This window comes from Ostrinia nubilalis, chromosome 2 (assembly GCF_963855985.1).
Source record: "Ostrinia nubilalis chromosome 2, ilOstNubi1.1, whole genome shotgun sequence".
NCBI classification, from domain to species: domain Eukaryota; kingdom Metazoa; phylum Arthropoda; class Insecta; order Lepidoptera; family Crambidae; genus Ostrinia; species Ostrinia nubilalis.
In genome coordinates, this window is record NC_087089.1 from 4991230 (window position 1) to 5005354 (window position 14125).

At 43.9% G+C, this 14125-nt stretch overlaps 1 protein-coding gene across 1 annotated transcript in view; it reads right to left on the reverse strand.

Moving 5' to 3' along the window:
- Positions 1-14125, reverse strand: part of LOC135078287 (probable E3 ubiquitin-protein ligase HERC2) — a 57708-nt gene that overhangs the window by 32213 nt on the left and 11370 nt on the right. The window contains exons 23-51 of the mRNA XM_063972886.1: positions 13825-14062; positions 13251-13421; positions 12783-12971; positions 12072-12234; positions 11426-11544; positions 11182-11354; positions 10499-11067; positions 10291-10415; positions 9853-10220; positions 9607-9773; positions 9372-9511; positions 8866-9049; positions 8191-8427; positions 5774-5892; positions 4978-5164; positions 4411-4562; positions 3868-3961; positions 3633-3784; positions 3335-3476; positions 2931-3056; positions 2476-2637; positions 2084-2185; positions 1913-2014; positions 1602-1834; positions 1446-1514; positions 1058-1229; positions 850-969; positions 531-626; positions 96-250 (exon numbers count right to left, since the gene is read on the reverse strand). Coding sequence (XP_063828956.1) covers positions 96-250; positions 531-626; positions 850-969; positions 1058-1229; positions 1446-1514; positions 1602-1834; positions 1913-2014; positions 2084-2185; positions 2476-2637; positions 2931-3056; positions 3335-3476; positions 3633-3784; positions 3868-3961; positions 4411-4562; positions 4978-5164; positions 5774-5892; positions 8191-8427; positions 8866-9049; positions 9372-9511; positions 9607-9773; positions 9853-10220; positions 10291-10415; positions 10499-11067; positions 11182-11354; positions 11426-11544; positions 12072-12234; positions 12783-12971; positions 13251-13421; positions 13825-14062 — 5026 coding nt within the window. The remainder of the gene's footprint in view (positions 1-95; positions 251-530; positions 627-849; positions 970-1057; positions 1230-1445; positions 1515-1601; positions 1835-1912; positions 2015-2083; positions 2186-2475; positions 2638-2930; positions 3057-3334; positions 3477-3632; positions 3785-3867; positions 3962-4410; positions 4563-4977; positions 5165-5773; positions 5893-8190; positions 8428-8865; positions 9050-9371; positions 9512-9606; positions 9774-9852; positions 10221-10290; positions 10416-10498; positions 11068-11181; positions 11355-11425; positions 11545-12071; positions 12235-12782; positions 12972-13250; positions 13422-13824; positions 14063-14125) is intronic.

Below are 14125 nucleotides of genomic sequence, written 5' to 3' on the forward strand. Positions count from 1 at the left end.
CTCTCCCTTTCCCTCATATTAGATTAAACTTGATCAACTTTGTGAGTAGTGTATTTTGGTTTTACAGTTAACATAAATACTTTTTCAACCCTTACCTGGCCAGTGCCACTAGAACTCTGCCAGTAGGTATGAGGTTGGGAATCCAGTAAACGTCTCGCCCCAGCGCCGGGGCGGCATGACGACACGCGGACTGCCCTAACCGCCCCTCGCCATCCAACCGCAACTCCTCCGGCACTTTCGCCCCACTCCGCTATAAAAGTAAGGTAAACATATGCATCATTATCCTTGCAATGCACAAGCTATGGCAAATATCCACTCAGTGTCAGATATTGTCATATCGCCTTATGTGTCTATATTTTCTTTTCCAAAAAACTGAGAATCAATTCTCTACGGTTCGATGTAACTACGTTCAAAACTGAATGACACCATTCTTATCATAGAATACTAACTGGGAGCTTCAGACTTTACAGATTTCCAAATACCTTAAAAATATTAAAATACTTATGATGGTTACACAACTGGTGACTTACATTGATCAGTGACGAGTTCCATCTCACTGACTTGACCAGTCCACCCGGGCTGTTGTGGAAAGTCCACAGTCAGATCACGGGCGTTGCTTGATATTGCTGAAATCAAAGAAATAAGTATGACTGTAGATGATGTTCGAATTGGAACTATTCAACTGAGTGCGCGCTCAATTTATGCTTCCAACAGTAACCGGTCGTCGTAAATGATAAGGTACTCTAGAGGTGCGAGCGTTTGGGTTCAATTTTCTCTGCCAACCGCTAAATAGTTCGATAAAGTACTCTAAGTGCAGGCTTTTGGGTCCAATTTTCTCTGCCAACTTACCGGTAACCGTGCCGACGCTGGTGTGGTCTATACAGCCCCATTTGTACCGAGGCTGGGTGACGGCCGCTCGTACTCTAACTCGGTCTCCTACGGCGAAGGGCGGCCCGCCTGAGACCACTTCTGGTTTTCAAGTTACCCCAACCGCTAAATAGTTCGATAAAGTACTCTAGGTGCAGGCTTTTCGATCTAATTTTCGCTGCCCACTTACCGGTAACCGTGCCGACGCTGGTGTGGTCTATGCAGCCCCACTTGTACCGAGGCTGGGTGACGGCCGCTCGGACTCTAACGCGGTCTCCTACAGCGAAGGGAGGTCCTCCTGAGACCACTTCTGCGTGTACCGCGCGGACCCCACACACGCGGCCTAGGCCTCGCCATTCCACCTGGAGAAAGAACATCAACAAATCATATGACGACTATTTTGTTCACTGGTATAATAATAAAGTTCAATGTGAAATGCAAGAAACGTTTTTGTTTTTTGGGAATGGGCAAGTATACCCTTGGTGCATAAATGCCTAGAAGAGATTGATTAGTAGTTAAGCACGTTACACACATCATGGGGAAACTTAAGTTTAAAATTAATATGTAATAAGCCTTACGTGTACAAAGACGTTTTGTTTTATATCTCTTTCCACTTTCTGCACTTGACCCACATCACCCAATGCCACCTGTAAAAAAAGTTCATGTATAAGTCAAGCAAACAAAAAATAAAATTAGAGTAACTTGGCAATTAAAATAAATTCACAAGAACTTACATTTTCGTAAGCTTTGCAACACCGCACAGTCATCCCCGGAGTGATGACGTCAGACAAGTACTGTGCGTATTCTTCTTCGGAAGCGAAACAACTACGCCAGCGGTACGGCGTTTGTTTTTTCTCTATTTTAGACGAGTGAGGTTTTATTTCGAAAACCGTGTCGTCCATCCCTTGTTGTGGCAGTTCCAATAAATATGCGACTAAAGATTCCACGGACGGAAGAGTGGTTCCACCTAAAAATATATTTTTTTATAGTCAAGCAATGTAATATACAATCTTTTCAAATCAGATTTACCTAAATAAATACATACCCAATGCTTGAATAGCGCCATAAACAGCGTGTCTTGAGAAACCCATTTCAATAACTTGCTGAACTTGAGACGAATTTGCCCAGGTATTGAGATCTTTCCGCGCTACAATAAAACTTGAAATCAATAAATAATTCCAAACATAATTTATTAAACTCAAGCTGTTCTACTTACATAGAGAAGCCGTGCTAGTAGACGGACCCATAGACAGTTGCATCACGTTGCTCTTGTCTATGATAGGTAGGTCTGGTGGCGAATCATGGTCTTTGTCTTCACCTATAAAAACAAAATATGTCAATGCTTGTTCCAAAAGAAAATTCCAATTGATTAAAAGATGACCGGTGCTGATGCTGAGTTTAATAGGGTTATGAGCGTAGGTTTCGAGGGCCGTTTTGTAATTTAGTAGCCTAGTATAATATTATTACAAAAAACTCCAACAAAAAGTGTTTTCTTGTCAGAGTCAAGAAATGTCTTGTTATTACAGATTAAATAGTTTGCAATATTTCTTTAGGGTAATCTTTTCATTAACGCTCTTGTAAATCGTACGTGCAATGTGCATATCTCACCATTAATGTGTGCGGCCAACTGTTGGACAATAGCGATGGCTGCCGCGGCCAGTTCTCGAGGAGTATGCGACGCCGCTAGCGGACTCGGTCTAGTTGCTAACGCCAGCATGCGTCGGAGCAAAGTGCCTTCTGTGCCTAGCACTGTTCCTCGGTCTATGTTGCCTGTTGAAAAATATAAAAAGAATGTTGTTTCTTAATCAAATAAAGTATAACAACTTTAAAAGCAAAACGATGTGATAGTAAGTTTAGCGTGTTATTGAACACTAAGAGTGCCACCAATCAAATAAGATGAAGAATTTCATGCAACTTTTGGCATGAAGCTGGCGCTCACGCAACTTTACGTTTCTATACAAGTAGACAGCCGTCACTTCGTGATTGGCTATGCTACTGCATGTACATACACTCGCACGTGAACGGCTGTTGATCTGTATCTCAACAGTCGAACGGTAACTTACCGGTATTGTCAGGTGGTTGCATCAAAACTTTTCGGAGACGCGTGCGCGTTGTTAATAGACCTCGTACTGCACATAGCGTTAGCAACTCCATCTGTTGTCTTCTTAGTCCAAATAGGTCCACTTCGGCTAAAATGACATCAAAGTGATTATATCTTAGATAAATGGAAAGAAATAGACTGCTATAAAGTAACATAGACATCCGGACATTTGACTGCTAAACTCCACCACTAGATTGTTACTAACTCTGACAACCTCTTGTGAAAAAATTGTGGCGGCGCTAAAGTAGATTTAACAGACAAAACCTTAAGCTTTCCTGAGGTATATTATTTTTACTAATATAGCAAAATACATATGAATTTGAACGAAAGGAAATAATCTCAAATGCAGAACTTTTGTTTCTTTACCAGGTAAATGGTGAGGATGCATCGGCGACGAATGAGGCCCAGCGCCGAGCAACGCCGCGCAAACGCGCAGTGCGCTCTCACCGCCCCCTAGCGGTTGCGTTAACCGTTCGCTTTCCGCATTCACGAGGCAGTTTAGTTCGGTCTGTGAAAAATAAAAAAATCAAATCAGAAGTCAAAAATAAGCAAACGGAACTTTTTTATTTCACCCACAAATATAGAAGGAAGAGATAATGAAAAACTTGTTTCCAATATAAATGTTTAATTTTGATTCACAAAATATTGTGTACGATGCACTTACCTTGGTAGCCGTATTATCGTCATAAATTAAAGTGACTTTGGCTCTCGGTGACAGTTGAGTCACGATCGCGTTCCGAGGCGGGGATCCAGCTGTCACTTTCTGCCCAAGTCTAAAACGCCATTCAACTCCACCCGCAACTCCCAGAGCACCCGCTATAATGAAACAAAATGTTGAAGAGAGACCATATGAAACCTTTAGTGCCAAAATAAACAAGTGAAAGAAAAGAGATACACACCTATCAAACAAGTTTCGAGGCTAGGTGGCGTAGGTTTGATCGTTTGCGTTAGATCTTGACTAGTGTGCGGCCACCAATGCCAGTCACTTGTGACCTGTAAAAACAATGCAATGGACAATTTGACACCATTCTCCAATAATTCGAAATTACAACTTTTCTAAAAAGACGCTTCATTCTGGTCTTAAAAACTTAATTAATTTAAAATTACCTGTAAATTAAGATATTTGGTCGCATTGTAATTAAAAAAAGTAGTTTATTTGAGTTGACAAAATAGTGACGTCACTTGCTTGTAGTGCCATACAAAATCTATGGGAGAGTTTCGTTTTGACAGTTTTAAAAAGTACGTCAATTGATTGGTGGTGTCAACATGTCTATTAGCTAAAGCAAGGCCCGTTTACCACCAGAGGGGGTGAGGCGGACGAGGAGACGAGATGTGTGAGCAACAAATTGAATCCGCTCAATTTCAGCAAAAAAGGGTTGTGCAGACGTCCGCTCCACTTTGGTAGACAGTTCGGTAAACTGGAAATTAGAGTTTTGTCTTACCATTTGCGCAGCCAACTGCAGCTTGTCCAACATCAGCGCAGTGATCGGCGCGTGCCACTGCGGCGCGGCGTGCAACTGTCGCACTAATTGCACTAGAGCCGCGCACATGGCGCCAGTGTAACTTGCAGTGGCTGGGGCGCGCCATCTGTTGTCTAAACAGACATTTTCTCTTATTAATTGAGTACATAAACGGTCATTGGATAGACAAAGTCGCGGTATACGTAGTGTAGGACAGGGCCCCAAATCACATTGCGTCTCACTGCCATGAGCAAGAAAGATGAAGGAGTAAGATTGGATTGGGAAAGAAGAACCAAGAAACGATCGATTACAGATAACCTAAGAAAAGGAATAAAAGGGGAGGGCGGTGATTAGTGTGTATATTTTTACCCTCTTAAATACGCGCGTTTATTATTTAGTTTAAAGTGACGTTTAGTATGGAAATATAATTTTAAACTACTATTCAACGTCAATGTAACTTTTTATCAGTAAGGGGGTAAAACTGCACGCTACCTCTGAGCTAATTAAAAAAATGCCATTACACAATATTAAATGATTCACGCTACTTACCAACTTCTTCCTCATCGCCACTGAATCCAATCCCATACGGGGGAGGTCTCAATGCCGGATCATAGGTATGCGTTTCTAGCCACAGCCGACCAATCAGAGCTAACAGTTGGGCGCCGACTGTGCGCCGCCATTCGCTACTGCCACTGTGCTCAACTAATACTCGACGTAACAGCCATAGGGATTGGATCTGGAAGAAACAAATGCAGACGAGTTAATGTATTACCACAGAATAATAATAAGTACTACGTACAGAAGTTTTACTTCGCGAAGGTATTTAAAAAAATGTATGCTCAATGTCATTAACAATATGGTGTAATTTAGCTTGTCTCATCATGTCTCAAGAGTCAAGCACCATTTTGTTGACAAACGTCAGTGATCGGCACTGCGCCGAAGGTATAGGGCTGACTTCGGTAAAATGATGTGACGTGAGGTGCCAAACTGCGGAAAATGGCGGAGGAAATACATGATTTAGCATGAATTATCATGAATAATATTAACTACTTATTCACCTCTCAGTGTCTTGAGGCAACTTAAAAAAGTACATTCTGTGTTTTTATTATTATTTAGGCAGTTAAATACTGCACAGTATTTAGTACACCATTTTCTTTATTATCTTCCATCATACACAAGAATACGCGTGCGTGAGTCAATGTTCGCTCGTATGTGAGGCCATGTCGAATAGTATCCTGTAGGTGGGCCATCGTGCGTGTTTTGTTTTCGATGTATACTCGCGGAGATGAACAGGCCTGGTATTACTAATTTCAGTTGGTTTATGTCTCAAATTAAATAAACTTACTTGCAAGTAAATGAGATCTAGTGTAATAGGTTTGTCCGATGCCGACACCAGGCTGTAGCAGAGTTCGAACCACGAGTCAGTGCATAAGGATACTCTCATTTCGGGACTTTGGGCACTCGCTGAAACAAAATAACTAATTTAATAACACAAAAAGCCGTGTGTAGCACTGCCTAGCTCTCAAAATTAAAACTAGCTGAGACCAGCTATCTAAATAGATTGCTAGACATACTGGCTGAGAATAGTTGTGATTTTTGCTAGTATTCAGTTGTCACATGCCATAAAGACTTGCTGTCAACGTCAATAAAGAAACTATACGGGGCCTGGTGTTACTTACCTCTCAACAAAGCCAATGCCGTATGATAATGCGCAGCGAACGCGGTAGGCGGTGGCGTCGCATGAGCATGCGCTAACGCCAACAATCTTCTCTGTAACGCAGCGACGTTCCTCCTAGCTCTCAAACCGACTACGGCAGTGGTGCTTCTTACCTCTCAGCAAAGCCAGTGCTGTATGATAATGCGCAGCGAACGCGGTGGGCGGTGGCGTCGCATGAGCATACGCTAATGCCAGCAATCTTCTTTGTAACGCAGCGACGTTTCTTCTCGCAACCGCACCGACCCCAGAAATGGTGCTACTTACCTCTCAGCAAAGCCAGTGCTGTATGATAATGCGCAGCGAACGCGGTAGGCGGTGGCGTCGTATGAATGAGCATGCGCTAATGCCAACAATCTTCTCTGTAACGCAGCGACGTTTCTTCTCACAACCGCACCGACCCCAGAAGTGGTGCTACTTACCTCTCAGCAAAGCTAACGCCGTAGGATAATGCGCAGCGAACGAGGTAGGCGGTGGCGTTGCATGGGCATGCGCTAACGCCAACAATCTTCTTTGTAACGCAGCCACGTTTCTTCTCGCAACCGCACCGACCCCAGAAGTGGTGCTACTTACCTCGCAGCAAAGCCAACGCCGTATGATAATGCGCAGCGAACGCTGTAGGCGGTGGCGTCGCATGAGCATGCGCTAATGCTAGCAGCCTCCCCTGTAAGGCCGTGACGTTTCTTCTAGCTATCATCAAACCGACCACGGCAGTAGTGCTACTTACCTCGCAGCAAAGCCAATGCCGTATGATAATGCGCAGCGAACGCGGTAGGCGGTGGCATCGCATGAGCATGCGCTAACGCCAACAATCTTCTCTGCAACGCAGTGACGTTTCTTCTCGCAACCGCATCGACACCAGAAGGGTGCTTCTTACCTCTCAGCAAAGCCAATGCCGTATGATAATGCGCAGCGAACGCTGTAGGCGGTGGCGTCGCATGAGCATGCGCTAATGCTAGCAGCCTCCTCTGTGATGCAGCGACGTTTCTTCTCGCAACCGCACTGACCCCAGAAGTAGTGCTACTTACCTCTCAGCAAAGCCAATGCTGTATGATAATGCGCAGCGAACGCGGTGGGCGGTGGCGTCGCATGAGCATGCGCTAATGCCAGCAATCTTCTTTGTAACGCAGCGAAGTTCCTCCTAGCTCTCAAACTAACCACGGTAGTGGTGCTACTTACCTCTCAGCAAAGCCAACGCCGTATGATAATGCGCAGCGAACGCGGTAGGTGGTGGCGTCGCATGAGCATGCGCTAATGCTAGCAGCCTCCTCTGTAATGCAGCGACGTTTCTTCTCGCAACCGCACCGACCCCAGAAGTAGTGCTACTTACCTCTCAGCAAAGCCAATGCTGTATGATAATGCGCAGCGAACGCGGTAGGCGGTGGCGTCGCATGAGCATACGCTAATGCCAGCAATCTTCTTTGTAACGCAGCGACGTTCCTCCTAGCTCTCAAACCGACCACGCAGTGGTGCTTCTTACACCTCGCAGCAAAGCCAATGCTGTATAATAATGCGCAGCGAACGCGGTAGGCGGTGGCGTCGCATGGGCTTGCGCTAACGCCAACAATCTTCTCTGCAACCGCACCGACCACAGAAGAGGTGCTACTTACCTCTCAATAAAGCCAGTGCTGTATGATAATGCGCAGCGGACGCGGTAGGCGGTGGTGTCGCATGAGCATGCGCTTAATGCCAACAATGTTCTCTGTATCGCAGCGACGATCCTCCTAGCTCTCAAACCGACCACGGCAGTGGTGCTTCTTACCTCTCAACAAAGCCAACGCCGTATGATAATGCGCAGCGAAGGCAGTAGGCGGTGGCGTCAAGCCAACAATCTCCTCTGCACCGCAGCGACGTTTCTTCTCGCAACCGCACCGACCCCAGAAGTGGTGCTACTTACCTCTCAGCAGAGCCAACGCCGTATGATAATGCGCAGCGAACGCGGTGGGCGGTGGCGTCGCATGAGCATGCGCTAACGCCAACAATCTTCTCTGTAAGGCCGCGACGTTTCTTCTCGCAACCGCACCGACCCCAGAAGTGGTGCTACTTACCTCGCAGCAAAGCCAACGCCGTATGATAATGCGCAGCGAACGCGGTAGGCGGTGGCGTCGCATGGGCATGCGCTAATGCCAATAGCCTCCTCTGCAACGCAGCCACGTTTCTTCTCGCGATGACTCCGACAGCAGCTTGCGTGCTACCGGCGCCGGCGCCCGCGCATAACGCACGCACCGCGCACGTGCAAGCGCTGCGGACTTCGCTCACTGGCCACCACTCTATGTTGTTGTCAACTGTTTACGGGAAAAGTACTTTTTTGTAGGTAACCTTAGAAGAGGATGAAAGAAAATGTAAAAACTGTAAAATCAGGCAAACGCAGGCAGAGTTATACGCGAAAAAGATAACGACATTAAGTAAAGGCATCATAGGCGAGTACTTGAACTTTATGATAAACCTTTTAAATTACTTTAGCCAGAGATATCACCCAATCAGTTTTTCGAAAATTTATATATGCTACGAATTGGATTTGATCTCACAAAAAAGTAGGTACTTTATATTTTAACTATCCAATATTTATATTTTAGTACTATCGAGCTTTTTTTTATGCAAGACAAGGCAGGCATTTGACCGCAATCGCACCTGGTGTTAAGTGAGATGCAGTTTAGGATGGTTCTAGCTCAGGTTTTATAAAATTACCAAGGATGAATGATCAAAACAAGTGAACAACTTACCAACGCCTTGCACAGTCTCATCAACAGACGGCGGCGGGGATGGCGACCGAGCGAGTTTGAGATCGTATTTGCCTTCCTTGCCCATCCTGTAGGAGTTAGTACCGCCGGCGTCCCACGCCACTCGCACCCAGCCGTCTTCACCTAGCTCGCCTATAACACGACCTTCCCCACCTGGTACACCGTCCTACAAAAAATTTATATTCTATGAGAAATAATACGAAAAATAAATACTACTACTATTTTACATTAAGTAACATTTGTAACGCATACAGTAGGCTACATTTCGAAATCTCTACGGACGAAGTAGTATATAAAAAAAACTTTGGAATTCAAACTGTAACATTTGTTTATCTCTCAGTTTATTTGACTGTCTTCATAAGAACTGAATATGAAATATTCCGAATTTCTCAGTCATAGAGATGAAAAACTGACTGGAATTGGACAAATTTTTCTAGAATATCAAAAAAAATTTAATGTCAAAAACATGATTCAAGGAAATGTTTTACCTGGTCGCCCCATTTCCAGTCTTTTCCTCTCACTACTCGAGTCCCAATTTTCATCAACGATGCCAATTCAGGTCCAGATAATGATGCGCCACGCGCGCGAGCCCCAAGTCTTTCATCCTCGTATATTATCAAGCATTCAGCTAAAAGGAGCAAAATAGACCTTAGTTCAAGACCTTAGTTCAATATTGTTTAGGTATATTCTACAATACACCAAATGACAGTGATGTTGACTTACATTTAGACTTGATACCGTGACAAATAAGCGAGGAATGTTGAGACGTATCACCGCCGATTTGTTTCAATAAGGTGAGACATGCACTCAAAGCTCCGCCGTTTATTAGTTGTTCTAGTTCCGGACCCTGACAACCCTCAATAAGCAGTGACAGTAAGGTTATCAGAAACCTGAAACCAAAAATGCTCATGAGAAAAAGAATATAGAACGAACTTAAGCTATAAAATATTATGTGTAATTTATACAAACCTAGCCCTCGAAGGTTTATTCAACAACGCATGCGCACCGTAGTTAGCACTCATCTTCAAAGGCAGCGGTTGGCTTTGCTCGCCTTCTAACACTCTCGCTTTTAACTCTAAGAGAATAAAGTCCATCATTTTCGACCTTTCCAGAAGCACCATGTACTTAGAATATGGTATCACAGATTCGATGCCTTTCAAAGGCGGAGATAAGGGTATAGTTGGTTTTATTGGGGCGTACGGAGCCGTGTCCGCTATAGACCCACCCAACATACCGACTAGAGCCGCGTATTTAATACTTTCCGACATAGTTTGGGTAGAGTGAAGAATGCTGTTTATCATGTTGTATCCATTCCTTCTTATTTCTGCCCTTTGAGTCTGTAATACAAAATGTCAATAAGTTACATAATTCAATGTGAAAACCTCTGAATGATGTTTTGTTACATACCTGACAATATAAAGCTCTTCTTAGTATATCTATATCACAGGGATCTTCAGTCATAACAAAGTCTATAATGGCAGTTGTTAAACTTTGTTGCTCAGGAGTTACTTCTTCTAACAACCAATAGAGATCTGGAATACAAAACAGTATTTTATGTGATCTGACTAAAGTATAAATAATACCAGATATTATTTCTGACTTTTAATAGTTTTACCTTTCTTTTCACACGCTAACCTCGAAACCCATGCATTCACAAATTTGTTCCTCTCAGAATTATCGTCATCTTTTTCTTCATCAGCCATAATGAGATCAGTTTTGAGATCATCAGCAAGTAACATTACTTGCTTCTCACTCTCCATAGATTCTTTCAGAATCGAGTTATCAGTCATATCGTTTATGGAACTAATCGATACTTCGTTCGTGGGCGTTTTATCATCGTGATCTTTGTCTAAAATGTCTTCTCTCTCGGTCAATTTGAAATCGCTTCGTGCTTCGTTTCGCATATCGTCATTATTGCACGCGTTCTTCAGATCTTTTTCTAGAAGTTTATCTTTTGTTTTTAGTTTTATTTTGTGGTGATGACTTTTGTCGCCTGCACCGTCGATAGCATGACCCCTATGATGTTCAACTATAATACTGGGTGCGTCATCAGGAGTCTTGCTAGCGTTCGCTATGGATGATTTGATCAGTAAGGCATCGCCTTGCAATAGGCTGCCAGTTGCTTTCAGCATACTTTTGCTTAAACTGTTCTGTCGGTTCCTGAGATCTTTGGTCGTTTCGAAACTACAATGAAAATAAAAGTACAGTAAAATCAAGATAGGTGGCAGTGAATATTAGACCGAAGTCGGTCTTTCGTTAAAATGATGATGGTGAACTGGTGATGTCTATGACACTTACCATTTATTAAAGCTAGGAGTTTTCGCCGCCTTCATGACCTTCTGAAAGATCTTTTTGGCAGTGCAAGGGCGTCGCGACGGCGGTCGGGAATGTAAAGCTGCTATTGCAGGTGACATTGCTGCCCGTACCTCGTGTAACAGGAATCGCGCTCTTTCTAAGGGTGCCGCACACACCTGTATAAAAACTTCTTATAGAATCCGTCAATTTAAAGAAATTTTCCCGATTCTGTGAGATGTAATCTTACCTCTTTGTAGCCGCGAGATAACTGCTGTCTTGTCCTCATAAGAGTCCACTTGCTTTGCTGAACTGCTTTGACTATTTCGGACATTGCCGGAGACAACTTCACTTCCCCTTTTTCCATTTCTAAGAATAAAACAAATAAATTAATGGTAACAATTAACTGACCAGTTTCTAGAAGCAGTTTTCCAAGATTTTACGGCACATCTGTAGGCCTAGAATGCGCGCCGCGATAAGCGTTAATCACGACATTTTATCGATTTTACACGATAAGCCTATACATTTGTCGTCTAAAATCATCGATAAGATTTTTGTCACGGTGCGCATCCAAGCCCGACTCGGTCATTAATAATGTGTTATCTTAGGTGATGGTAATAGGTGCGATTTTGCAATAAAACTGTAATGTCAGATGTAATATTACTAAAGCCTGGTCCGTGAGCACGTAGAATCCCGTCCAATGACCCCAAGCTACCCATCCTTATCGCTCGTGCGTAATTACATCGTTGCCGCGACTGTGCGACGCGCGCCCGCAGTGAGTGTGCGAGCTCGACAGCAACATAATTACGTGCGAGCGACAAGGATGGGCAGCTTGGGGTTATTGGATGGGATTCTACGTGCTCACGGACCAGGCTTTAACTTTCAAAGCCACTTACCAGCAGAAGCCGTAGCATAAGCATGCTCTTTCAACCCTGCGTGATACAAGAGCACTGCCAATAATGCTCTCCGTAACTCTTCTAGGGGATGTTCTGGTGGGAAGTGGGGGGCGCATCCTTCCCGCCTTTCGCATGCCCACCATAAGTGGAGGGCTAGGGGATCCTGAAATATTGTTTTGAATATGAAATCTAAGTTTTCTTGATAATAAAAAAGCAAGAATGTATAGAATAGTTTTATACAAGTTATTTTAAAAGTTTGCCATACAGCAGAACTTGATTTTAAACTTTAAATTTCAAAAGTCAAAATACATTGAAGAAACATAAGTAGAGTCGGTTGTTCTAATGGTGATCGTAACAAGGAAACCTCAAGTTCTGATTGTAGTTTTATTAAGAATACGTTTGACAATTATATTCGAGTCTATTACATAATACTTCTGTCTGTAATATACAGGCAAATTAAAACAATAACTGTCGCTCATTAAAATACGCGTAAAAAACGCAGCACTAATACTAGTACACAAACAGAAAATAGCCACAGTGTCAGCCCAAAACTCCGCTACAAGAGTGGCGTTGTCAGTAGCATTCATCAAATCTTCCTGCGTGCAGTTGTTTGGGCACTGGATAGTTTTTTTGTCGACACGACAAGAAGAAGAAGAAGTAGACAGAAAATAAAGAACGAAAGTTCAGAAAGAGACATACATATTTACTTACGTGTAGCTTCGGTTCAGCAAGCGCGAACAGTAGCGCGTCAGCCCTAGCTGTGGAGGACGCATTGACCTTGGGCGTGGGCCGCGAACTACGGGACGGAGGCGCGTCACTCGCGGGACTGTTGCCTCCCGTTGACGACCCGCTGCGGGCCTCTGCTTTCTCTTCCTCGAATGGGTTCGATGGCTGCGCCACCTATACGAGGTAATATTTTTGATATGAATATTTCGGAAATCGGAATATTTCTGAAGAGACAATATCGCGATGGTATTGGTGTGAGGTCAGATCCGAGGAATGCGGATTCAAAATCCGCCGCGCGCAACATATTTCACTATTGTGGTGAACCCACTTGTAATACAAGCATTTACCTTACCACGAGGAGTTAAGACAGCGATATGGCCAGCCGCACGCCACACTGGCTCAGCCCGATGCCAGATTAAACTTCCATCCTCCTGTTAAAGCTGTAACACACACCTGCAGCCCTCCCCTGAAGAAGACAGCGGCTGCGAACGGCGCTGCGTCTCTCTCTGCCTGCTGAACCGGCAGCGATTTGGCCAGCCGCACCCCGCACTGACTCAGCCCAATGGCCAAATTGAACGCGCACGATGATAGAATATGATGCGCTTTGAGACTTGAAGTGCTTTCCTGCGTAAATTATAATTTGGTTTAAGCCTAAGAGGTTAGATCTGGTCTACACTACTCTTATAAAACCTAAAAGTAACACAAACAGCAAAGTAACAGGAATAGATATTTGTCTCATTAGTCAATTGTTATATGTACTTTTTATCAGCTTTTTAAAAGCGACTCTCCTGGTAGGCCTAAGATGCGCGTCGCGGTAAGCGGTTATCATTTAATCTATTTTTCCCATACATTGTGACGTCGATAAAAGTTATCACGTCGCGCATGTTAGGCCTATTGTAGTGTCTCCTCCATGCTTTACGATATTTTACTGTTGCAACACTACCGTAGTTTTAGAACAATTTGTGAATACTCTACCTATTAACTTTTACTGAACTTAGCAATACTGGCTTACATAACTACAACTCACATTACACTTATGGCTGTTTATCTGTTCCGCATACATCCCGACGCATTTCTCAGTCACCCTTGGCAAATATGCCGCATGAGGTTCAACGCTCAAAGCAGCGGTTGCGTCGCAGCCGCGCAGCTTGCGAACCAACTCGACGGTGCCGGCGTTGTCGCAGTCGAATTTGTCCACGTCGAACACGTGGCCAGCTATGATGATCCATGACCCGCCCTCTTTTAGGTGGTTTTGGAGGTCACACCTGAAGAAATAAGATTTCCAACATGTTTGTGGTATTGTAGTCGGTAGTCCTATGGAAATGAGG